Source organism: Anas platyrhynchos, chromosome 1 (genome assembly GCF_047663525.1).
Source record: "Anas platyrhynchos isolate ZD024472 breed Pekin duck chromosome 1, IASCAAS_PekinDuck_T2T, whole genome shotgun sequence".
NCBI classification, from domain to species: domain Eukaryota; kingdom Metazoa; phylum Chordata; class Aves; order Anseriformes; family Anatidae; genus Anas; species Anas platyrhynchos.
In genome coordinates, this window is record NC_092587.1 from 100,374,163 (window position 1) to 100,401,919 (window position 27,757).

At 37.9% G+C, this 27,757-nt stretch overlaps 1 protein-coding gene and 1 long non-coding RNA gene across 2 annotated transcripts; one reads left to right on the plus strand and one right to left on the minus strand.

Annotated features, from left to right (window-relative positions):
• Nucleotides 1-2,183: 2,183 nt before the first annotated feature.
• LOC139999088 (uncharacterized) lies at nucleotides 2,184-26,852 on the plus strand. The gene is made up of 5 exons (XR_011804134.1): nucleotides 2,184-8,501; nucleotides 20,464-20,571; nucleotides 21,975-22,068; nucleotides 23,947-24,119; nucleotides 24,814-26,852. It is a non-coding gene; the product is annotated as an uncharacterized lncRNA (long non-coding RNA).
• LOC119716318 (inositol 1,4,5-trisphosphate receptor-interacting protein-like 1) lies at nucleotides 8,495-9,855 on the minus strand. Its single transcript, XM_038176028.2, has one exon. The coding sequence runs from the start codon at nucleotides 9,853-9,855 to the stop codon at nucleotides 8,833-8,835; it is 1,023 nt and encodes a 340-aa protein (XP_038031956.2). The 3' UTR covers nucleotides 8,495-8,832.
• Nucleotides 26,853-27,757: the final 905 nt, after the last annotated feature.

Below are 27,757 nucleotides of genomic sequence, written 5' to 3' on the forward strand. Positions count from 1 at the left end.
AATGGATGGGACAAACAGGTATATCTGAAATCTATCTGGTAATTCAGAATTTAACTCCAAACTCATCTGTTCTTTGCTTACTTTCAATGAATAGAACTACACTGAATTTTTAATACTGTTGTTACATGAAAGTTACTGAACCAGGTGAACTGGAGTGCAACAGATGTCAGATAGAAATGACAAGACTGGGCCCTATGACTGGGTAGAATCAGATTTTGGGAATTTCTTTAAGGGGATAGAAATTTCACAAGAACAACTTCCCTTTCTTTTTAAAAGACTTCCTTTTACCAAGGAAAGAGGGGTATTTGTTTATTTGTTTTGACTAAGTGAATGGGGTTCACGTCCTGATTCAAGTTTCTTCAGTATAAATCCTAGTAAGCTATGTTGACTTATATTGTAACATTGTAGACTTTGCTATTGTTACTCTGTCTATCTCATTAAAATCAATTGAGTCATTCCAGATGGGAGCAATTGAAATCAATGTTTGGTCCCTGATAATTTAGTTTAACCAGAGAACAAAACTTCTGTTTGTAGAAGGAGCTCTTTGAAGTGGAACAAATACTGATAGTTAGCAGTGAAGAGAGGTTTTATTTGACCCTACTTTCTGAATTCTATTCCTTTCTCATCAGATATGGAGTTATACTTTCTGACATGAAGTTCTAAGGGAAAGAAATCTGGTTTTGTTTTTGTCTATCTCTTATCTAATTTAAATGTAACAAATCTAGTTAACAAAAATCTTTTTCTTATACTTCTGTTGTTTGATTTTGGCTTAATTTGTAGAAAATTTTGAACTTTGGATTTTTTATTTTTTTTTGAAAATCATACATTTGATAACACTGGCTGCAAAGTTTTTGTAATATTGTAGATGAGCATACATTAACTTCACTCTTGCCTTAGGAATAATCTTTTAATGTATGAGAAAGTGCTTCTTATATTGTTAAAGTAACAAACAACCTAGAGTGAAACTGTCTCAAATTGCTGAACAAACTAGAATAGAAAAATTTGTGAGACATGAAAAATTCTTTTCTGTTTTTCATGTTTTCTTATGGTTCTTTATCCTAGGTCTAAGACGGGAACTGGAGAAATGCCTTCATTGGTCAAAGCTGGATTTAAGTACTTTAAGAAAGTAATCTTAATATAGATATATACTCTCTATATAATATAGATAATATATTATATTATATATCTATATTAATATATATTAATATCTATATCTATATTATCTATATATCTATATATTAATATAGATATATACTATATATATAGATATATAGATATAAACTTGATAGAGAAGATTGTGGCTGCTTCTTGAAATTAATTCAGCTTTCAGCGCTCATTGAGGCAAGAGTTTAATAAGGTAAGAAATATGTAGCTCAGTACCATTAGGGATTAGATATATCTGAAGGCAATATAACAAATCTTGAAGACAGAAGTTAATTTTATCATAACAAAGAGCAGTTAGTGGTCAATGTTGTTGACTGGTGTAGGAGCTTAAACTTGTTCTTGTCAGGAACAAGGCTTTGCAAGGAGTCACCATGTATTTACCATTTAATTTGGTTCATATGGTCTAAGCATGGGCCTTGCTGAGTTTCTTGATAGCTCTGAGAACATAAAGAGGAGCAGTGTGTCTTCTGTGTCTGTACAGATGCATATGGTAGTGCTAGGAGGACACTCCAGAAGCACACCATTACTCAGGTGCTTGCAATAAGACCCTTTCTGGGGATATGGAGTCTCCAGAGACCTAACTGAAATACGCTGTTTGTCTTCTAACTGCTTATTACAAAGCTGATAAGGTTTTGCTATTTTTTGTGCTTTTTGTTTGTTTGTTTGTTTTTGTTTTTCTGCTTCCAAATCATGAATGTCTGAAGTCAGGTTGATTATGTTTCCTGGTAACACTTGAGCTTTCTGATAAAATACTGATGCAAGTATGTTTATCAGGTGATTGATGATTTTCTCAAAAATTTAGTCTTAAATGAGTTTTGAAGACTCCATGTTACACTAGCAGGCAGCCAAAAGACTAAAGACCAGAGTACCACTTTAAGAAACACAAAATTATCACAGAAACAACAGAGAGCCTCAAGAGAGGTCATTCTCCCAGAATCAATTACATGTCTTGGGGGGAGGGGGGGGGGGGGGGGGGAAAGCGCCCTTGAGATTTCAATGAACAAACCTGTTAAAAGACCTTATGTCAACATAATTTTCTGAAACAAGAGTAAAATAGATTAACGTGTTAAGGCAGGGGACAAAAATTGGTACATTCCAGGGATTCCAAAGTCTCATCTAGCATGGCACAATTCATCTGCAATTCCTAGCATGGCACAATTCATCTGCAATTCCAACCCAGAAAAAAAAAAAAAGTCTATTCATTAAAAAAAAGTATTTTTTATCTTATTCTGACTTAAAGAAAAACAAAAGAAGAGACCTTTTGAAGCGTTTTGTCAAAAATAACAGAAGTAAGTACTTGATTCCATTAAACAATTAAGCAACTACTTTCTAAAATGGGACACAGAGTTTTAGGATTTGCCTATTTCAGACCAATAATTCAAACCTTTCACATCACATACAGTGGCACTTTTAGTAGGAGTTTAATTTGGAATTTGTCTTTTTCAAGCTGACCTCAAAACAACTCTTAAGTTGTTTGGGTAATCTGTGAGTCTTCAAAATTCCAATATTCTGCTTGCATATTCTCAGCTGTTCATTAATCTTTAATTTTCAGTAGGGAATCTGAATAAAGAACATAAATAATTTCCATTTTAATAATATATATTTTCTGTTAATTCATCATTTGATGCTATGAAATACTGTAGGTATAATAGCATCCACTATCCATTTCCTAGTGCATTTGATTAGACGGCCCCCCGTATCATTTAGAAGGAAATCTAAACATGTTTTTTATAATTTGTAGCTAAGCATAGGTAGTCCAAAGTATAATTTCCACTGTGCTTCAAAAATACTTAGTGTTGACATTATTATCGTTCTCTGTTCGTCTACCTTGACTTGGAAACTTCTCTCACAGTAATAGAGATTTCAGATAGTTTTATTATGTGCCATCTCCATTTACTGTTTACACAATCTATACAACATAGTACACATTCTTCATGCAAGAAGTAGAAACTACTTTTTTATCAGTCAAAATTATGAGTGCAGCTATAGGCCAGAGTCATCAAAGGCAGTACAGGGGAAGAAAAGATCGTCTTTTTATGGTAGCCAGTTCCCCATTATTCACCGAAGATTTACTACTGTAAAGGAGAAGGCTCTTCTGGCTAATCTTTAAAGTGCTTTTTTCACAAAGGATGACTTCAGTTCTTACCAGGCCTAAGTGCTCCAGCAGTGGAAGAGTAAGAAGGGAGGTTTTGAATCATGGTCCTTTATGCCCACACCACATTTCCTTCCAGATAGCACCATTCACACTACAATCTGTCAAATGTTACTCTGGAGAATATGGGCTAATGCAGTCATCTACTACTAAGGACATAATGTCAAAGATTTTATCCTGTCATAGTAAAGAGAAATATGGTTAAAGATAACCTCTGGACACCCATCATGTAGCCGGATTATGAAAGGCAAACACTGAAACACCATGTGGGACTTGTATTGAATACATTCCTTCCTGCTAAAATAGCTTAAGGGTGGATGGATTTATTGCCGAAATGGAGTTGTAACAGCGTAAAGACAGGTTGCCTTGTTTAAACTACAGGAATGCCGGTACATATGATAAGGGTGTGAGGTCTACAGTTAAGTCTTTGAGGTAATTTTCAAGATTACCCTCAGAAATCACTTGTCCCTATCATACCAAGTGTCTTTTTGCAACTGAAGTGAATTTCAAGGGTGGCTGTCAGAGATGTCTTAGACGCTGCCCTTGTTGGATTAACTTCTGTTGCATTTCACAATCTACTCTAGAAAGAAAAAAACAGCTAAAACAATTGAGCAATAGAAAACAGAGACAGTAGGTCAGATTTCCAAATCTGATCAAGATTTTTCTTGGAGTTAAACAAGCTATATTAAAAACAAAAGGCTCAAATCTGATAACAGGATTTTTTTTTTCTTTTAATTAAATTTAGGGAAGCCATTCATAGTAGCACCAAAACATCATCTTTAAATATTGATACTTGCAACAGTTAAGAATACAGATTGTACAACTGGATGGATCAGGAGAAGAGTAATCATGGGATATAGCAGCTCTTAGACTTAGAAGAAAATTCGACCTATGTAATTGGGGTTTATGAGTTTCCATGTGCTGTTACAACTCTTTTCTCCTCATTCCTCTCAGTAACATTATAACTTGTTGTTCAATTCCAGCTAGGTTTGACAGAGGTCACAGGGAAAGTACAGTTGAATTCAAGGCTTATGAAAATAAGATATTGGACAGAAAAACAGACATTATTAATACTGCAAATGTGAAGAATAACAGCAGATTGCTATGCAGTATGAGGCATGAGGAGGCTATGTAGGAGAAAGCACTTCTTAAAGGTCTCAAGCTTTGTAAGCTCTTTGTGTAGGTTTACCCACCATGGCTGGCACTCATGAGACATAAAGCCAATGGAAACAGACTTTGTTAACTAAAGTATTTGACTACTACTACTTTGCCTGTAGAGTTTCAGTGGGAATCAGGTCAATTGCACATGGATGAGCTAATTACTCATTGATGTTTGGCTGTTTCATCTGCATGATTTCAGTTCGGTTCCCCATGTTTATATCATGAGAAATCTAGCACTGTAGCAGAGCCCATCGTAAACCAGAGGCTTCACCATGAAGAACTTCCATTTTGAAACAGAGATTAGAAATGTCAGCATAAATGTTGTACTGCAAAGGTATGTAATTTCTCTGACCAACTGCAAGTAAGCGTTTGCTATGATTGCTTACAGTTCATAGAACGCCAGTTTCCGTTCATTCCAAAAGGGAGTGACTACTTCAATAATAGTTTCTGGAAGGATGACACAGCAATATAGAAAAAACAGCCTGTACTGTTTGCCCTGTAGGTTGGAGAACTTTTGTATATCTTGCTTCCATCAATGGAATTTTTTGGAAGAGGTTCATTGAGTTTGTATTAGATTGTCATTTCATTTTATTAACAAAGAAGGAAGGAAGGAAAGAAAAAGAAAGAAAGAAAATATTCCCTGTTAAGGGTTTTTGTTTTGTTGTTATTTGGCTTTGTTGTTTTCATTTTGTTTAAGAATTAGGTAGGTTTCAGATAATTCACTTCAAGTGCAGAATTTTAGGGTGAATTTTGAGACCCCTTGACTAGAGAGATTTGTTTGTGAATCACTGACAAACAGCTAACTATAGTCAACAGCCATATACTTAACTCTATCAGAACAAGCAGAGAAGAAAGCAGAGTTGATTTTTAGCTGGATAACAAATCATACATTTCTGATTTAACAGTCTGATACTGTAAGAGGTAAAAAAATGTATTCTGTTTCCTCAGAGTTATTTCTTTCAATGTATCTTTAAAGGGTATATTATTAGTCTGTCCTAATGCAAAATGATCAGCTGAAACTAATCTTACTAATGAGGTTCATTTGTTCTTTGACAAAGCAATAAATAGTTTCCTCAAGAAAAAACTTAACTAATAGTTTAGCCACAGTGTTATAATTAATTTTCTTCTCCGGCGCTAGCAAGCATGGAAACAAACAGTAAATTTTTCATTTGTTCATCTGTTCAGAACAACTGTTTAGCACAGATATGCTTGATTAATGGATTTAATTTGTTCCCTTCTCCTGTAGTCAGTTTTCATATTACACTGGTTATCAGAGGATAGGACAATAATGTGGGTACTCTCATTGTACTGTATTCCATCAGTGTCAGGGCTGCCTTCTAGCTCTGGGTCTGCATCTTTAACCTTTGTAGTCCTGCCGAATCTTTCATCAATCTGTGTTACAGTCACCTTGGGAAGGAAAAGCAGAAGCACTCAGTCAGCACTTACAGGTAGTAAAGTGTGTCATTATTTCTTACAAAATGCTGGCAGCAGTGCACCTTTCATTTCAAACAGAAATATGATTTGTGAGGTGAGCTACCCTACTGTTAAGAGTAGAAAATGTAAGTTAATAGTCTGGTTACTATCTGGATTTTATATTTATATTTGTATGTGTATGTTTGTAAGAATGCGCATACATATATATAAAATTATATTTGTTTTTCTTACAGTTTTTATATACAATATTTCTGTGGTTCTAAAAATTATTACTGTTACATACTTATAATTTATATGCCTGCTTCAAGTAACATCATAAATAATAAATAGACATTTCACAATCTTAGTTTCCTTTCAGTGGAACACATAGAATCATAGAGACTTGCCAAGGTTATTTAAGGGTTCAGGATAGTGAAGTGATGAACAATTAGAAGGTGCCACGTTCCTTCAGTTTCTATTATGGTAAAAAGGAGTTGAGCCAAATTTAGTGGCATACATGTACATATTACTTCTTTAAGTGGCACATTACATGCTTACGTAATAAATCAAGTGTAAAAGATCCTTAAGAACTGCTGAAGTAATAAGGTGTTTCACGGTGTCACCATAGGTATGCATCATACAAATTCTTTGAGGATGCTGGCATACAACTGGGAAAAATAATTTTAGTGAACTTAGATTTTTTTAAATTCAGCAACTATATAATTAAGAGTTGTACGTCCTCTGAATTATCATATGTATTTCAGTATTACACAGTGGTGTTGATATTTACTTGTGTTCTCCTTATTTCAGTTACGTAAAAATGAGAGACAGTTTAGGCCAAAGAACCTTCACAATGTAACTAGAAAATTACACAAGTGAAAAAAAAATGAAAAAGAAAAAAAAAGTGAAAAAGAAAAAAAGAAAAAAAAAAAAGAGAGATGAGCATGACCTGCCCAAAATCACTGAGCAGGCTGCTGTCATAGCCAAGAGTAGACATGAGATCTGAGATACTGCTCAGTGTGTAGTCCACTGAACATATTGACTCCTTGTGACACTTGCATTTAAATACCTTCCATCCTTTTTATTTCTGCTACAATCACTTAATCAGGATGGAATAACACCATAAACACACTAGAAATTTCAATAGGCTGTTGTATAATGAGGAAAAATATTTGTTACACAGAGCTTGCTTTAGAAGAACCTTATACTAAATCCTCTGTGGCACATAGTGGCCCAACAAGTTGTCAGTTTTTTCTCTTCTTCTTCTGCAAAATTTTCTCATTTCTCAGACTCAGAAATGACCATTAATTTTTCCTATTTCAATTGTAGTTCCGGGTTGGAGAGAAAAATTGTGAGCATAATGAATAAAAGAAAAAGAATACCCATGACTGATGTTAGGTAATATCTTAATTGATGTAATTATGACATCTAAAGCCAAGAGTAAATCAATAAGGAAATAACAAAAATAGGGCTGTATAAAGATAGGATATTTCAGAAACATTTTGTAATTAATACTGACCGGAGTGACAACTTTCTAAAATGTCACTCTAGTTCTGATTTGTTAGTGTGGTTACCTGTTTCACCATCTTGAAAGATTTTTTTTCCTTTTTTTTTTTTTTTTCTTCATTCAATTAAGGACAGCTTGATTTGCAAGACAAGTTGAGAATGGCCAAATATAAATATTTGGTTCATCTTTTGATTTTGAGAGTGTCCACACTAAATTTTCGTTGTCTTGGTGAGAGTACTGGAAACTCCAAACCAAAGCAGAAGTTGGATTTTACCTGTGAATCATTTTTTCTCATTACAACGTACACATAAAATCTGTTCAAAATTTCCATGCAATTATTTTCATTTAGAAATGATATCAACGAAAACAAAAATAACCAAGCACAGCATTTTTTTCTAGGTTGTAAATTGCTAATTGTGCAAGTTTAAAAAAAAATAAAACCTGGGAAAAAAAAGTAATGGTTATATTTTTAAGTTATAGAAATCATAAAATGATAGAGTAAACTGAGTGGGAAGGGACCCATGAGGATCATCAAGTCCAGCTTCTGGGGCTGCACAGAAAAATACAAAAATCAAACTGTAAGTCTGAGAGTCTCTTCTTGAACTCAGTCTCAGTGCCATGAGCACTACCCTGGGGAGCCTGTTCCAGTGCCCAACCACCCTGATGGTGAAGAGCCTTTTCCTGACATCCATCTTGAGCCTCCCTTGTCCCAGCTCCATGCCATTCCCTCAGGTCCTGTCACTGTCCCCACAGAGCAGAGCGCAGCGCCTGCCCATCTGCTCCCCTTGTGAGGGAGCTGCAGGCCACCATGGACCAAGTGACCTCCAGAGGTCCCTTCCAACCTCAGCCAGTCACTTCAGGAAAACAATTTGCAATTCTGTGACAGCGGTGCACTCAGCACCCTGTGCCCACGTTCCCCCACATAGTGCTGCGCAGACACGGTCAGAGCATTTGTTCACATAGGCTGTTTATTGGTGTCAATATATAGGATGAAGCTCCCTGACGGAACGGACTCTCTCCAAGAGTTTGGGTGCTCACTGCCTGGAAGAAGTTGAGCAGTCCAGCTGCTTGGGAGGCCGGGGACACCACCATCCATCTCCTCAGGTACCCTCTCGTTGCCTTCCCTCTCGAGGAAGCGGTTGAGGTGTTTCTTCTCCAGGCAGCAGCAGAGGCACTGCAGGAGGTCATCCAGGCGCAGGGGGCAGTCTTTCCTTTGCCAGGCTTGCCAGGGCTGTGGCTGTCAGGTGGTGAATCACAGCCGTCCTCAGGGCGTGGGGGGAAAAGCCTTTGCTCACCAGCATACGGGCGCGGGGCTGCAGATGGTTGAGGTGGAAGCTGTGGGGTCGGGCATGCCTGGCCGTGTGCCCGACAGACTGCATCTCTGCCACAGCGCAGCTCTTTGGCGGCGCCGTGCTGCTGGTGAAGCTGGCCGCGGCTACTCCAGGCTCAGGAAGGAGTCCGAGTCGTCTAGCCGCACCCCAAGCGTGATCTCAATGGAGAGGGTGCTCTGGGAGGCGTTGGCCAGCCTGATCTTGCAGGAGCGGCGGGAGGGCAGCACCGTCAGGCGGCAGTGGCGCGACTGCGGCAGAAGCTCCCAGGCTGCTTTCACCAAGGCCTGGAACCAGCGAGTGGTTTCCTCCACATCCAGGTAGGAGCCGGTGCAGAGGGTGCGCAGCAGGCTGGGCTCCTGTCTGCTCCTCAGCTCGTCCTCGGGGTGGTGGAGGAAGCACAGCATGTCCCCCACCAGCCGCTCCCTCGCGCAGGCGCACTCCAGCTCCACGCGCAGGCCGGGCTTCCTCGCTGGCGTCTCCCCCTCGGCGCCCAGCTCCGGGTGGAAGGCGTGCCCGGGGGGAGGCCTCAGGGGCACGAGCAGGCGGTAGAGGACGTTGTCCTGCCGGGTACTCCCGTCTTCGGAGAAGCAGCCCACACCGATGGCTGGCTGCAGCCGTGGCTTGAAGAGAGCTTCCCCAGAGAGTCTTTGGCAGGCACCAAGAAGCTTGTCCACCAGCTCCTCCACCACCTTGCACTTGTCGGCCATGTGCGGCGCCGGCCACTGGGTGCGATTGGCCCAAACCCTGCCCAGATCCTGGGTGTCATCGGTGTTGGTGTTGTCTTTGTCCTTCTTCTTCCTTGGGTAGCTGCCCTGCTTGCTCCTGCGGAGCCCAAGTCTCCATTTCCTGAGCCACCGGCAGAGCCCGAAGAGCAGGACAAGGAGGTCAGTAAAGGTCCAGAGCTGCCACTGCTGCAAGGCAGTGAAGAGCAGGGCTCCCAAGGCCACCCCGCTCTGCTCCTGGCTCCTCTCCTCCATCTCATGCAGCAGCCGAGCCATGCCTTCAATCAGCTGCTCTGCATGCTGCTGCATTCGCTCATTTGCATCCGCATCCACTTGATCATCCACGAACCACGGCTTCTGGGCAATGCCCAGCACAGCCAGGGCGAGGAAGATCAGCCGAGCCATGGCTTGCAGGAGGTGCAAACTGCACACACCGACGGCCAAGGCCAAAGTGTGGAGGCGCTGCTGCTGCTGGCCCTGATGACAGCTCCCCCGCTGTGACTCATCCTCTGTGCTGTCACAGGCACCACAGCCGCATCACACCAATCCCCCTCCTCTCTCCTGCTCTGCTCTGCTTATCAAAGGTGAAGAGGGCCTCTGCTGGGTGACTGTTGCAGAACTAAAGAGGGAGAGTCAAAAGACATCTGGACATGGAATCACAGACTATCCTGAGTTGGAAGGGACCCATGAGGGTCATCACGTCCAGCTCCTGAATCCACACAGGACTATCCAAAAATCAAACCACATGTCTGAGAGCATTGTCCAAATGATTCTGGAATTCCAGCAGACTTGGTGGCGTGACCAGTTCTCTGGGAAGCCTTTTCCCCTGCCGACTGCCATTTCAGTGATGAACCTTTCCCTAACCCCCAGCCTGACCCTCCCCTGTCCCAGCTCCACGCCGTTCCCTCGGGTCCTGTCGCTGTCCCCGCAGAGCAGAGCTCAGCAGCTGCCCCTCTGCTCCCATCGTGAGGGAGCTGCAGGCCACCATGAGGCCTCCCCTCAGCCTGCTCTGGGCTCAACAAGCCCAGGAACCTCAGCTGCTCCTCACACGTCTTGCCCTCTAGACCCTCCACCACTTCCATGGCCCTCCTTTGTACACTCTCTCCAGTAGGTCTGTATCCTCCTTCCATTGTGGCGCCCAAAACTGCGCACAGCACTTGAGGTGAGGCCGCAGCAGTGCAAAATGCAGCGGGACAATCGCTTCCCCAGACCGGCTGCGCTGGGCTTTGTGCAGCCCAGGGTGCGCTTGGCTCTTCTGGCTGCCAGGGCGTGCTGCTGGCTTTTATTCAACTTGCCATGAACTAGAAATCTCTGGATCCCTCTCCACGGGGCTGCTCTCCAGCCTCTCATCCCCCAGTCTGTACGTATATTCAGGATTGCATCTTCGCTCCCAGGTCCAGAATCTGGCACTTGCTTTTGTTAAACGTCACACAGCTGATGATTGCCCAACCCTCTAGTCTGTCAAGGTCTCTCTGCAAGGCCTCTCTGTCCTCGAGGCAGTCAGCAGCTCCTACTAATTTAGAATCATCTACAAACTTACTTAGTGTGAATTCAAGTTCTGTGCCCAGATCATTTATGAAAACATTGAAGAGAACTGGCCCTAAAATGGAGCTCTGGAGAACCCCACTGGTGACTGGCCACCAATCTGATGTAGCCCTACTTACCATAACCCTTTGAGCCTGGCCCTTCAGGCAGCTGTTTGCCCATCGTACTATGTACTTGTCTAGCTGTATGCTGGACATTTTGTCTGGATGTATACTGTGAGAAGCAGTATCAAAAGCTATGCTAAACTCCAGAAAGATTACATCAACTGGCTTCCCTTTGTCACCTAGATGGGTAACCTTGTCGTAAAATGAAATTGAGTGAGTTAAACAGGACTTTCCCCTACTGAACCTATGTTGGCTATGACCAACGAGCGTGTTGTCTCTGAAGTGTTTTTCAATAGCTCTCAGACTAGTCTTCTTCATGGTTTCACCTGGCACCAAAGTTAGACTGACAGGCCTGCAAATACCACGGCCTTGGGCATGGTCCTAAGCAGCCTGCTCTAGGTGGCCCTGCTTAAAAGGTGGGGTTGGACCAAGTGACCTCCAGACGTCCCTTCCAACCTCAGCCAGACACTGGCTCCTGTGTTTTTGGAAAACAACACAGGCACCACAGCTGCATCACAGCAATCCCCCTCCTTTCCCCTGCTCTGCTCTGCTTTCCAAAGTGAAGAGAATCTCTCTAAGTTCATCAAATGTATCGAAATGATACATCAAGGTAGGTTCGTATTAAGAAAACATTCATCACTTATAGGGCAGTTGGACATGGGAAAAAGCTTCCCAGAAAACTGGTGAAGAGAACCTCTCCAGGGTGAGTGTTGCAGAACTAAACAGAGAGAGTCAAAAGCTATTTGCATATAGAATCATAAAGTATCCCAAGTTAGAAATAACTCACAAGGATTATCGAGCCCAGCCACAAGACAGTCCAAAAATCGAACCATAAATCTGAGAGCACTGTACAAATAATACAAATAAACTTTTTTTTTTTTTGTATAAAAAAACTTGATGGGTCCCTTCCAAATCGTGTTTTTCTGTGATTTCATTATTCTAAATCTTTGAAGTTTCTCTCAATTTCTTATAGGAAATTTTAAGAATACAATCTTCATTAACACTAGCGACAGGACCCGCGGGAACGGGGTTAAGCTGAAGCAGGGGAAGTTTAGGCTTGACATCAGGAGGAAGTTCTTCACAGAGAGAGTGGTTGCACACTGGAACAGGCTCCCCAGGGAAGTGGTCACTGCACCGAGCCTGTCTGAATTTAAGAAGAGATTGGACTGTGCACTTAGTCACATGGTCTGAACTTTTGGGTAGACCTGTGCGGTGTCAAGAGTTGGACTTGATGATCCTTAAGGGTCCCTTCCAACTCAGGATATTCTATGATTCTATGATTTTGTGGAGATGTGCTAATAACACAGACCCTCCTTGTGTAGCACTAAAAAATACAAACATTCTTCAAGGTAATTAATAGCTCTGTTTTCAAATTAAAGTATGAAAAGTGTGTCATGTTGAATATCACACAGTAATCATTGACTGCAATAAAATTCTTACTGTCATGAATAAGTGACTTCAGTTCTGTAGGGAAAAATGAAGAGTAATACAGCAATTAAATTGTAATGTACCTCTTTTGTGTTTGCACATTAAAATAAAGTTGCCTTGAAACCATAGTTCTAGGACTTACCATCTAAGGAACATTTTATTTCATAAGCTCAGTGGTGATATTTTTATTTAAATGTAGCACTGTGTGTGCACGTGTCCCTGAACACATAATATCTATTCAAACTCCATCATTAGCATGATAGCTAACAAGCTTGGAGATGACTTAGTTAAAGGTCAGGTGCTTCATTAAAACCACTTGTCAGCCATTGGAGGATTTCCAGGAATGGTGAGCTGTGACAAAAACAACTGAGTTTATATTATACTTTGCACAATTAATTCTAAAGAAATTAGAGGCAATTTAGAGGAATAGCTGAGAGACCAGTCAAGATGAATTACACTCATCTGTACTAAACCAAAGTGCTTCATTGCCCTGGCAATTAAAATACTGTTATCTGTATAGAAATGACCATTATGTCAAGCAGCCTGAGCCTGTAATCCTTAGTCAAAAAACGCATCATAAGTTTTCCTCAGGAGACATAACTGAATTCAGAAGCCCTCCTAGCACATTCAGTAGCATATTCAGGGCTTTGTATTTACTGGGGAAAGTATCCTTGTATTTTTGATACAGGGCTGCAAAGTCTGTCTGTTCAAACAGAGGAATTGGAAGTCACTTAAGGCTCTTGCTTAGGGAGATTGTGAACAATGTATTTTAATATATTCCGTACTTCCTGTGTCCGTCATACCACCACTTAACCTAGAGTCGAAACAAATGCTGCATTCTTCTATATGCCAAAGCAGGAGGCTGTTCCATTGAGGGGTTACTGTTCTACACCATTTTTGGTCTGCTGTCTGAAGGACATACTCCTGTCTTACTGTGGCTTTAACTTGGCATGCCCAAGTAATTAAAGACCGTTACAATGGTTGAAGTAATTCGATGTATGAAAATGAACTGTTGAAACAAGACATTTATACTATTAGAGTAAGATTACTTAAGTACTCTAATCTGACACATTGACAGAGAAGTTAACAATTTGGAAGGGAATAATTTCCTTTTAATGTCTTGTTACAAAATCTGAGAACAAAAAGAATGAACTTGAAGTAGGTATTGTTAATTCGGAGAAAACAGCGTAGAATTCACTAGTGACAGAGAGCAAGATGTTGCAGCTTGGATTTAAAACAGGCATGGCAATGTACTGAATGTTTACTTCAGATGATTAATTTTTCACTGTTTAAAAAAATAAAATAAGTTATCCAAGCCTCAAGAAGTACTGTGAGCTGTAGTTGAATGAAAGGACTGCACATCTTCAACTTAGGTGAAACTTTTTGTTATAGTGTGCTTGTAGTACAACAAATACACAGTAATTAAAGCCAGAATGAAAAGCAGGAAGCAAATTGAAATAAATATATATTTTAAAAAATCCATATCAATTTGGTTTTCAGGAATTTTAATTTATTAGAACATCCACAAGTAGCAGCCATATGAGAAGATACATAAAGAACTTTTTATTAAATTTATGACTGTTGAGTTAGCTAATCTTCTTGCCCTACTTCAGAAGCTCTCTTGTTCTTTCTCTCTAATGGCACGAGAATACATTTTCCATTTTTGTTCCAAAGCCTGAAAATTCAAATTAATTAATATGGTATTTCCATAGCCTCGGTATTATTCAGAAGAATTTTTATTATGTACTTCCCAATATCAGCTGTGTTCTTCCAGCTTTCAGGGTTTCTGTTTCTCCTCTCCCAAAGCTAATGTTGAATTGAGGGAAGGTGGAAGAAACAATCAACTGGCCTGTTTTTACCAAAGAAGCTGAAGTGCCAAAGAAGTTTTCCTCCCTTCCTCCTGTTGCCTTCTTCCTGTAAATACATATTATCATTTGAGAACAGAGGAGGACAGCTGAGACTTTAATTAGCTGCTTTTTTAAAAGAGGTGTGAATATGCATAGATCAGATAATCAGTGTTTGCGCTCAGTGGTGGATAAAACAATAAGAATGTCTCTGAACATTAAAATCATGCCAGCCCTGACCAAAATCTTATGAGTAAGAAAAAAATCAGAAGTTAACAAAACTGGCTCCATTAAAATCTCAAGATATATTTCAATACACAAATTAGACTACACTGTTGACAGAGATCTAGTTTAGGACCTCTTTCTGGGATTTCTTGTCATGTAACAGCTGGGTACAATAGAAATGTTTAAATATTTCCTGTGACAATTTGTTAAGAGAAGCTACTCTATGATCCTGGTGTGTATCACAGCTTTTATCCTTTAATTTCACTAAAAAGTTACTTCTAATATGTATAAATACATAAGAGGAAATTATTGAGAGTAGCTACTCTATACCTACTTCAGACTACTGCAAAATGTCATAATGACAATCATCGTGGATGTCTGTTGGGAGGAATAGGTTGAGAACAGAAGATTGGAAAGTAGGATGGGATCAGAACAGAAGACTGGCAAGAACTGTAAATACACTCAGGTGACCTTGCATCTGGGAATGCATAATATCTGGGGAGTAGTAATGTAGGAAAGCACACAGATTGCATTTCATGCTGTTTGTGCTCTGTGTGTTTGGCAAGTAGCACGTGTGTATAGATAACATAGGTGTTTGGTAGACTTGGAGGCACCCTGTCAGATGTGCTTGAGAAGATGCTGCAGAGGTCAAAGAAGCACAGTGAGAATCACAGCATGGTGGTAAAAACTGTGCCTGTGCAAACTCTGGATAAAATCATGTGTAAACAGTAGGCTGGTGATCTGTCATGGACTGAGCTTAGCAGTGCCTGCATCCTCACTTGTGTGCCTCTGCTGGGGTGTTGCTTTGGGGATACCTCAGCTGGCGAGGTAATGAAAATAAATCTCTTTGCATTTTACCCATAGGTCTGCTGCTTGTGTGTGCTGACTCACACGGTGTCATCAGAAATCTTAAAATGTAGAGGGAATAAAAAAAATGAAAATTGAATCCTTTCAGGCTACTGTTTACAGAAGCAATATACCTAGAATGCAGTATTGACTTCATGGCAACTTTCCATAAAAAAAGAGAAGTTGTGAAAAACTGTTGCCTACTTTTCATGATATGCTAAGTTTGATACAGAAGAGTTTGGATATTTGTGTATATGTACACCATAACAATGTATTTTCTAACAATTTTATTTTCTAAAACCAGCTGCAAACTACATAGGCAAACCAACCTCAAGCATTCCTGAGGTTTTTCAATACCCTAGAATAGCAAGTCCATGCCAAGCAAGCAAGATTAGTCTAATGAGGGCTGGTTTGGGTCTAAAAAGATTCGAGTTCAGTTCTCTTCTGTACCAGTTTTCCTTCCAAAATGGTCAGTCTTTCTTCCCCAGATACCAAGAACAACATTTTCGGACTTCAGAATTACATAATGGTGAAGGAGATTTGTAGGCCTGCTGCTATGATATTGGTGGTGGAATATCCCTTATCAAAGATTGTTAGATACAGGGTTTGTTTGCTTTTTCATATTTATTCTCTGAGTAGCTAATCATCTGAGATACAACATAAATACTTCTTTTGGTTTAGTTCAGCTGTTCCTCGTTTATTACATAAAAGTATATCATGGAAGTTCAAAAAGTTGATTTGATCTTTATCATTTGCTTAATTTCTGTCATTTTGTTGCTGTGAAATAATAATGCATCTGAAATCTACTTGAAATAGAAATCAAACATGCCAGCTGGTTTGCTGAGAATGCATTGAAGTTTGTCTATTCGTTGTCTTCTGACTGGACTTTTTGATTGTGGTGATCTTTTTGCAGAGTCCTAAACAATGTTTCCCGGGCTGTGTTATAATGCTCCTTTGCCCTGATTCAACAGAATACTTGTTAGAGGTGGAATCCCCTTAAATTTGAATTTTTTGAAAGAGCTCATTTGAACACCATTTTGCTCACTTTTATTCCAGAAGGACTCCTTTCTGATGACATTAAAAAAAAAAAAAAAAAAAAAAAAAAAGCGAAAAAGCCTAATCATTGCCTTTGTACCATAGATGATAACTGCAGTCAGATTGCACTGGCTTGGGATTTCAGTTGTTCTGCTGAACAGTGCAAATTTTCCAGGAAATGCAGATTACTTTAGACCCTCAGACATGCTAAAGCTCAGGTCTCTGACATTCTTTTTTATCTCCTATTTAGTGTGCAAACACAGGCATGCTATAAGTCTGTGTTCTCATTTTCAGTTTTCTGTGAAAATGCATCTGGAAAACTTCCTTTATGATGTTTTTCATAGTGTTTGTATTTAACAAGGAATAAATCTGGTACTATTTGCTTAATGATTTCATTATGTATTTTTGTGCATAACAAAGGATTTGAGGACCTGCAGGGGCCTTTTCTGGGGTATGTGTTTGCATGCCAGTTCCTTTCTGATAAAAGCTGCATAGAAAAGTATTTTCCAGACAGCTCTTATTTTATTTTATTTTACTTCTAATGCAGAAGACAATAGATAGCATAAATAAATGTGCAGCTGTATGCTGAAGTGAGGAAAATTTTGTCAGGGATCTCAGTGAAAGTATGACTGTGCTCACAACATATCTTTAAACAAGGGTAGTTTCCCTTCTCAATGGGAACAGTGACATGAAATGTGATACGAGGCAGATTAGCTGTGTCGTGGTGTCTTCTGGCAGCACATTATGTTCACGTCATGTTTTTGAATCTCATTTACAGATAAGCTCTCTGAGTAATTGTAGCATGTGTCTTAAAATTGTAATCTTCTTTTGATGTATGGAAACAGAGAAAATTAGATTGAGAGAATCTTTCAAATGACTTTGTATGTTATTTAGCTTTGGAGTACACGGTTTTCCATAAACAAAGCAAATCTTTCCCTCTACTGTTTCTCTTTAACCTTTCCAGTCTCCTAACAGACTGTAGTTTAAGATAAGAGGAATAAATTGGTTGCCACTGTGCTCTTGAATGAGTAGGTTTTCGTGTTTTTTCCTTAATGTGGTAAGTCCTAATGGTCTTGCGAGCTTGGATAGTATTAATGTTCATGATACTATATTAATGTTTTTACATTATTCTAATGGTCTGAGTGCCATTATTATTCCACCTTAAGCATCAGTAATTACTCTTCAAATGATATTTAACCTAAAAGAAACATCTTTAGGGAGCACATCCCACCTTTCTCCCACACAGGTCTGTGACATGTAAGATGTGATTAGAAAATAGCAAATGGATTATATGAATTCCTAATTGTTCTGTAAAAAACAACAAAAAGCTTTTGAAATATGGCGATCAGAGTGTTCAGTCTGAACGTGGTACAGTTCATCTTTCCATCTCTCTGCTTAAGGAATCCTTTCCAGATTTAACAAAAGAAACACAATTGGCACAGGGACTTCATAAACAAGGGTGATGCCATTCTGTTCTCCTTAGCAGGTGACAGAAAATTTCCTGTGTTAGAAGAAATCCCCTGAAAGTACCAATCAGATGTATTAATAAAAGGCTGCCCATCAGCTTGGCTGGTCTGGAAAACTAAAAGTCATATGAATCTGTGGAAAAAGGAATCTGTTGAAAAATTCTGAATTTCAATTTTTTTTGGAGGAAATCTTTCAAGTGCTAACATTTTTCATTTAGATTTTGTTTGGCTTCCAAGTGTGATGACAAGAGGTTTCCTCCTTCACTTCACATTAAAAGTAGACAGCCTACCTAGCTGACACCTTTTCCTGCTGTATCATAAATAACTCTTCTACAGATTCATCTATATTAAGAACTATGAAAGATAATTATCTTACCTGACACCTAAAAATTGTCTCTTTTTCAGTCATAGCAACATACAGGCCAGGCTTGGAAATTGCCCACTTCACAGTGTTAAGAGATGAAATTTCACATCATTATAAGAACTGTTAGGGAAGAGTTGTTTTGCAAGCAGTACTCTCCCTTCTGATCTATTTTCTTTTCTTTGGGAATTAAAAGTTATCTTTGCATATATCTTGTGGTAAGATGAAACACCACATATATCCCCTCTTGTAGATAGCAAATGAATATTGCGGAGGTATTTTATTGCATTATTGCTACTCTGTGCCATCGCTGCCTTTTCACAAATATCATTAAAGTGGAAGAAGCTTGGTCATAATGTGTTTAAGATTTAGCGTAAAGAGGAGTTATGTGTACAGATTTGCCATGCTTGAGCAGCAGGCTAGCCCCTCTGGAATGAGTGAGTGTTTACTAACAAATCCACTTTGCTGGTAATTATCATTGCAACCAATTAGCCCTGTATTCACTTCTTGGCCACTCTTCAAAGTAAAACTCTGTTTCTCAGAAAAATATTTTGACTTAATGTTATTTTTGGAGTTGGACTTCCGGGAGACAGCATTTTTCCAGTGACCTTAAATGATGCCTGATTTTATTTCTCATAGTGAAAGGCTTTGATATATCCATAATGCATATAGGCTTTATCAGAAGACAGAGACAGTGAGAGAGAGCACAGCACAATGCTTTATTTAAACTTGACAGTGGTGTTTGAGCAGTGCCATGATACATAACACTCAAGTCATCAGAGGAAACTGAAACATGGACTTTTGTTCTAAAGGCCACTTAGAGTTTCCTCCAAAGGCCTTTTCTGTGAAGCCAATGCTACCACGTTGGCCTAGTCTCATAATTCACTGTCCAGACTTCACATTTATAAATTCTAAGAAGTGACAATAATGACTTTTTCTCTGAGACCACTTCATCTGTGATTGTGTTTGAGATGCTCAGGAATCATCCTATCTATAGGTACTTTAGAGAAAGCATTTCCTGCAGGACTACTTTCAAGGGACTGTATTTAACAGAAGTTCATTTATTTGGACACAGCATTAAGCATATGAATATCTGCTGGAACTAGTTGTCATAGCTGAAAATGCCATTGATTCAACCAAAGACATTCACAGTTAATGTCTCAAGATGTCTTCAGTTTGTTAAGTACACTCGGGGCTTTCTGTTGCAAAACAACAACAAACAAAGCAACCCACCACCAAACCAAAAAACCTTTCCCATCATCCCTCCTTTCCCAAGTCCTGCCCCTCCTCCCTCTTCATGTGCTTGGCCCCTGGAGGGCCTCAGGCCAGTCTGCATACCTGGAGCTAGTCAGAAAAAGGGAAAAAGTGCAGGGCAGCCCTTCGGAAAAAGAGTAGTGCGTGGTATTTATATCTGACATTTTTTGTTTGCATCCCTCCTGCAGTGTACAACTAGAATTTCTCCAGTACAGGATTCCACTAAGCATGACATGCCATCACTTGATCCTTTGGTTAAAAAACCCATACATTCTTACCTATGTGTTTTTTTAAACACATGAATGCAAGTTAGTCCTATTTTTCCTTAGATATTAATTTGAAGACAATGAAAGTTGCTTGAGAAATTATCCAAAAAGACACGTAAGTGTTTAGACCCAATGTCTGATTAAAGACGTCCAGAACATGGGAGAAATCTTTGACACAAAGGCACTTTTGATTACTTTTTTTTTTATCAACTAAGATGATGTTCTTCTCTAAATAAGCCGGTCGTGAGTTGCTATGTTCAGTAGTAACTGTAAAGAACTAAAGCTGATAAATTCCTTGCAGTCCTACATGTAGCTTCTATTATTTCACAGATATTTGCTCCATCCTGAATGAATTATGAAAAAAATGAGCATCTTTCTGGTCAAAAGACATGCTAATTAAAAAAAAATATTACTTTGTTTCCAAAAAATCAGATAATGATTTTTAAACTTCACTGGTCAAAATAAGAAAGAAAAAATGCTAAAAAAAAAGCATTTTATAGCATAAAATGCTAGGAAAAAAAAGCTTGAATCAGTATCTGCCATATCCAAATCAGATTCCTAACTTTTATATATAAAGTATCTGTTGGTGTCTGTGATGTAATACACACGTTAATTATCACTTTTCTTTCTTTGCCATAGGGTCCTAAGCTGTTGCTGACCAATGTTCTTTGTATCTGCCTGTGCTGAACAAAGATGGCATCAATCCCCAGCCCCGTCACCATGGTTTGTTATTTCTCCATGCTAGAGGTTAGTACCCATATCAGCTAGCAACCTCATGAAAAACCCTTTCAAGCACAGTGCTTTAGGGTTGCAAAACAAAACAAAACAAAACAAAAAAATATTTAAATATACCTTTAATCATTTTAAAATGAAGTTATTTGGAAGTATTGGTACAACTAGCTGAAATGGAACTTGGGAGGGAAAATAGTAATACTTGATCATCAGTGCCTTCAACTGTGAATTTTTGACCCTGCTCTTGAAAGGAGTTAATTTCTTTCTATGCTGCTGTACCACCCTATGTACCATGACATGTATCTTACCTGTATGTTGTCCTTTGTATTTACCTTCAACTATAGTTTTTAGAGTGCCTTTCTTTTCTTGAAAACTATATTGATTGTTCCCCAAACCCCAAATTTGAGGAGAATTGGTGGGGGGAGGGAGAGAGGAGAGACAAGCAAAGAGAAGAAAAAGCCATGTAAAATTGCCAGTCTCCTAACCACTAAACTTGAGAGCACAAGAAATGCAGTAACATTTGTTTATTTTCCCAACTGGAACACAAATACTGTTAAATCACTGCCACTTGCGTATTTACACTCTGTAGTATCAGGGGAATCTTTCTATAATGTGATTTATCAAGCTAAGTACCTGTTCCACAGTGGAAAACTTCCTTTGCTTTAATAAAATATTTCTCCAATAAATATTGTCAGGAATTTTAATTAAAATAAACAACATGGATCATTGTTTAACAGATCTGGAATTTGTAGTAAATGACTTAACTTTATCATTGGTTTTAGGGACTTAAGAGACAATGTAAACAACCCATGAAATTGGGAAGCCTCCCAGGAAGACAGAGTTTGGGTTAAATGTGTGGTGTAAATAGCTATAAAACTACAAGGAACTTGTACTTTTAGACATATATTTTAAAGCTTAAACAAACAAACACTAAGGCATTATGTCTCTTATTAAGCACTTAATTGAAAAGACCAAAGGAAATTATAGATTGATTCCCTTAGGTACTGATAGCGTCAGGTACTGTTGAAATCTCAATCAAAATAATACTAGTATTTGTGCAGGAAAAAAAGTAATTATGGAGAGGGAAAAACACTTAATATCCTTACAAACATTTCTGATCAAGAAGTATTTCCCTCAGACCTTTCTATGTCCATCTGCAAGTGTCATTTTGAAGTGTAAATTCTATGTGTGGCCTAAAGCCATAATTCTTAACTTTTTTTTTTCTGATCCTGATAATACATTGACACTCTAAAACCAAGTTGTGTGGAAGTTACTTTTTTCTGCTTGTGTACTTTTTATTTGAAGAGAATGGATTAAAGGAATATTCCTTTTTACAAGTATATGCAGTTGACGTAATCACACATAACCTCAAGATTATTTTGGTAGTCATAGATTCTTCTCTTTTCACTCATATAAAGGCTGCCGCAATACCCATGGAAGTCGATGGAAGATTATCAAGACTTAGAGGAATAATTTAACACAGCTAAACATCTAATTTGTCTTCAAAGAAGTGTAAGTAATCAATCACATTTGAGTTTTGTCATATACTTTATACTAGTAAGTGTATTTTAATAAGAAATACATAAATATAGATGAGGATTTTTTTGTTTTTAAAATAATATAAAAATATTTTCTTTAAATTGATATAATACTTGAAATACCTGAAATTTATAGGATGGTATGAAGAGAGAGTCATATGTGTTATTTTCAAATTATTGCATAAAAATAATTATGGAAGCTATTATGATGAGGAATATAAGATGCAATCTTAAAAAGCTTATATTAAAAATACCATAATTTTTAGTATACAGAGAGTTTTAATGAAATTTTACAATATTTTCTGCTAAAAAATATTTCCTTCACATGTGTTAAAGACATGTCTTAAAGAATGAAGAGTTTGTCCATAGAGGGGAAAGAAAAAAAAGGCTTTGAGAAAGCAAATTGCAAAAAATGCAATAAATTCTTACTGTGAATTGAGTCAACCAGTGATTTCTTTAATCCACAACAACTGAAGACCTTCACTATGGCATTTTCAGTTTCATATTTGCAGTGTAAGTTTTTGAGAATAAAACCAGGCAAGACCATTTATTAGCAAATCTAACCATATTGTCCTGGTTACAGCTAGGATAGAGCTATTTTTCCTTCTAGTAACTGGTATGGTGCTGTGCTTTGGATTTAGGGTGGATAATAATGCTGATAACCCACTGATGTTTCAGTTGGGGCAGAGCAGTGCTCATGAAGAGCCAAGGACGTCCCAGCTCCTGGTGCTGCCCTGCCAGCGAGGAGGCTGGGGGTGCACAAGCTGGGAGGGGACACAGCCAGGACACAGCCAGGACAGCTGGCCCGGGCTGCCCAAAGGGATGTCTTATGGCACATGGTGTTGTGCTGAACAATAATATTTGGACAGGGTGGGACAGCCACTGCTTGTGGCCTGGCTGGCTGGGCATTGGTCAGCGGGTGGTGAGGTGAGCAATTGCATTGTGCATCACTTGTTTTGTGTATATATATATACACGCACACAATTATTATTATTATTATTATTATTATTATTATTATTATTATTATTATTATTATTATTATTATTATTATCTTCCTTTTCTGTCCTATTAAGCTGTCTTTATGTCAACCCATAAATTTTACCTTTTTTCTTATTCTTTCTCCCCCTTCCCATTTTGGAGGGGAGCAAGTGAAGAGCTGTGTGGAACTTAGCCGCATCCCAGGTTAAACCACAACATACATTTAACGAGTGAATCTTTCTGATTCAACTTGTTAAAGGAAAAGATGACACCATACCTATCAAGAGACTTCAGCCTGCAATTCTAAGCTTTTATCAGAAATTTAATTTATCTGGGCTTCAGGAAATGTTAATTCTGTGACAGAACAGCCCAGATTTGCTTCTCCAATATTCCACTCCATCTGGTAGAGATGTTAATGTCTATTACACTGAGTAAGATTTTCAGAATAAGTTATCAAATCATAGAAGTCACCAGATAGGAGTTCAGGCCAATATGTGTGATAAATAGATTGGCTTTTTTTTCTTTTTTTTTCACAAAAATAGTTAAACAAGGCTAGCAATTGACTGAGTATATCATAGATTTAATTTCTAGATTTCATTTAGACTTTCAGTGGATTTTAGATCAGGTTCTCTGCAATCAAGAAAGCAAAATCTAAGTAGCGTTGGCTAGAGCCTAACCTGATTTTATGCAGGTAATAAATATAACTCTGCAAATGTACCACAAGTCATACTTACTGTAGCATTCCCAATATATGTCAAATCATGTCATGCTCATTTTATGAGTATTAAAAAAATAATTATTTTAAATCGGCATTGTTTAAAATGATTAGATGAATTCTTCTTTACCTTTACTCATGAATTCCACTGATTTTCAGTAATTCTCATGGAGTGTGGGAAGTGAAAATTTGGGAGAAAATACACATCAAGAATTGCCCCAGTAACACTGCAAAATACACAAAGGAAAGAAAAATGCAAACATTTTGGAAGACAAATACCAATATCACCCTGCAACACTAGAAGATCCTTCAAAGACTGCCAGACCAAAGTGGTAGAACCTGATTACTTAAATATTTTTACTTTATTTAACTTTGCTTGGCACAGTGAACCACATAAGTTTAAAAATATGTGTAATCTATGCACTTGAGAAAAGATATGCTATCAAAACCTGGGACTAAGAACAAACAAGCTCAGTAACCACAACTGAGTGGGACTCTCAAAATGCTAATGAAAGTGCTACGTGGTGGGGACAGGACGGGGTCTTGGGGCAAGCCTTTCATAACTCTATTTTTAACTGGTGTTTTCATCTATCAAAATACTACCAGAGACATAATGCTGAAAGTGAGCAATTTCTCAATATTAGATTGCTGAAACAAACCATATATTTGGTATTTGTGTGATGGTTATGGACAAAAATCACATTTTTTTCCCTTTTAATAAATAAATTTGGAACTGTATACAAATGTGCCCAATTACATTTATAAGACCATATACAGCTGATTCTCTAAAGAAGAAACAATTGTATATCATAGTGTTTTCTATTATCTCTGTAGAGAAGCACTAAATGGTTTCCCATCACTAAGTCAAAATGGGAGAAGAGAACCTAAATGAACAATCTAGAAGGCAATACAGGATATATTTTTTTTTACAGGATATATTTTTAGTTGGATATACATAAATTGCAACTAGAAAATAGATAATCATACAAAAATAGCCTCTTAACTAAAATTCTTGTGTCTTTTTAGGGGGAGAAAAAGGCAACAATTGGTGTGAGGAATCATAGTCCCTCAAATTATTTTACAGAAGGTAAGTTCGTGGATGAGAGAATTGCCTGGATTAATATTGCATGAAAATAATAGGATCCAAATGTCTCATAAATTAAGTATATTTACAACACTGTTTCTTCCCTTTATAACCTGATTTACAGGCAAAAAATCAGTGGAATGATAGACTTCTGTTCTATAGGTCTTGATTAATCTATAGTTAAATAGATATTTTACTGTTATAAACAGAACTTAATGACAACAAAAAATCTGTTTTAACCTGTTTGGATTTATTTTTTTCCTATTCTGTCATATATTACTGCAAACAGTTTTTACAAAGATGTAAAATTCTTCCTTGCTATTTTTCAGTAGGTGTTAATATTGGCAAAGAGTTCATGAATATTGTTTGTTCTTCTGTGTCACATTTGAACTGAGAAATTCAAACCACTTTTAAACTTTAAATTGCAGTAAAATTTTGCAAAGCAGAGGAAAGAAATCTGTAACTTCACTTTGAAACAATGGCATTCAGTAGTTATTTAATTAAGGATAGGAACAGGTATTGGAGCAGAATACCATATTGAGTTTGAAACTTGGCTGTGAATTTAGGTGGATAGACTACAAGTATGAAGTTTAGAGATGTAAGGAGTCTATAGGCTGAGAACCTCAGAAGGAACAAGGTTTATGTGCCTCAGTTTGGGAATCTTTGAGGTACATGTATATTAAAAGAAACTGACTTTTAGAAGACAGACAACAAGAACCTTCTGAAGAAATTACGTCCTATTAAGGCTTTTCATACATATGTATATGTAGTAGACAAAGTCTATCAATATAGTTTGCTCAAAGATTGTGTGGAGTGTCATCATTTTGCTAGCATTCGAATCCCATGCTTTTGGTTTGTACATATTTGAAACTGAGTTTTAGTTCTGGAGCAGCTTTCACCGTGGCGTTGTGAACTGCTGATGCAACCTCCCTCCCTTCTTCCATGCAAAGTTGTTGCAGTAGACAGAGTTACCTTTCATGGTTAATTTATATAGTTAGTGTGTTTTTTATTATTAAATATTTCCTTACAAGGAGATTTTCTGTGAATATTTTTATCATCATCCAAGGCAACAAGAACATGAAATTAAGCCAGAGGAGCAGCATGATTTGGTTTTAACCAGGCAGACATGAATTCAGTAAATGCTGATAATCTGCTTTAATGTACCATATTGCTACCTACTTTTACATTTTTGTGACACTCATATAGCAGCTCTGTGCATATGTATCATTTGTGTATATAAAATAAATAAAAGTTAGAGGTGGATTGTGAATACATGTGAATACACGTGCTTGTTTATTAATAACTATGTTATGATGTATTATAGATATCTATCTTTTGTTTTTACAGAAAGTGCACTTCCAGCTTCTAAATCTTAAATTAAACTCCTGTGGACTAATGAAAGAAAAAAGTATACTGAATTAACTGCCTCTGAAATAGATTTAAACTTTGTAAGAATTATCAGTTTCTTACATCTAGTAGGGAAGAAAAAATATGAAGGAACTATTAAATTAATATCTCAGTGATTACAAAATAGTATTTCACATGAGATTACAGTGCTCTGAGGTGTCTGTAAAACCAAGGAATCCGTAATGATAACTAAGGGAATTAGCAAACATATTAAGGACCAGATTGCTTTACGGTGGGACTAAAAGGTTTCTCCTGAATCCTCCTGTTAGTGAATGTTCACCACTGTGACTAAGGCAGAAGCTTATCTTCAATAAATATAACAGGCAAACTTAGCATAAACAAGTGTGATTATGTTTGCAGGTCCATAGAAAGGTAGGAAAGGAAGTGGAGAAAATTGTGATTTAATAGCCTAGGTAGGTTGCTGTAAGTGAAATTGAACTGGCTAAGCCTTAAATTGGCAACAGATGCAAAGAACTGCATTAATAATAATGCAGTTATTACTGCCTCATTAGTGCTAATGACAAAAAGAAAAACATGTTTTGCTTAATTCTTAATGAGTACTGGGTTTACCTAGAAAAAAAGATGTTCTACATATATATAAAAATTATATAATAATTTACAATATATTATAGGATATATTGTAATACATTAGTATATAATTTAATAATTATATAAAATAATTTATATGTGGAAAATCTCCTAAAAAGGTATGGCCCTTTAAAACAGAATTACTAAATCAATTAATTAATAGAAAGCAAACCCTTGGGATTATAATAAGGCTTATTTGGAAATTTCAGCACCCTAAAGAGTAAAGAAAGAGACTCTCAGAAGAAGATTAATTTATAACAAATTCACACTGAATGCCATATCCTGAGCAGAATCTAGACAACTATGCTTTTATTTAGGCCCTCCACCTTGTAGTCACCTCTGCTTACTTTGCTGATCCTCTGAGCTCAGCCAGTAGTCTCTTAGTCCAGCTATTGGTTAAGCAGGAAGAGAAGAGGCTAGCTAACATTATATAACCTGTACTGATACATTAATGACGTTTAATAGACATGTGAAAATGATTTAAGTATCATGCCTTTTTATATGCCTGTAAATTCTCAGAGTAACTGCAATCTCAGCTCTAAATGCAATTTTGAATACAATATGGTGGTGTCACCTGGCTTGATGGATCAGGGTCCTGAGCTCTAATTCCAGGTTATATAGAGCCCTTCAGTGACAGTACATTTTGGTCCTACACAGAAAAGATAACCTACAAATCCATCTCTCTCCTGTGTCGTCTCAAACAATTAACTGAGATGGCAAACAGTAGACAATGGAAGCAATCATCATGTCCTGTGAATCCTTACAAATTTTTCCACTTTGATTGAGGGATTGGTAATCTTTGTGGTTGTTGATTTTTTTTTTTTCCCAGAAATGTGCAACATGTTACCTTTTGCCTGAGACATGCTACTATGAAATAAACTAGCAAAAATT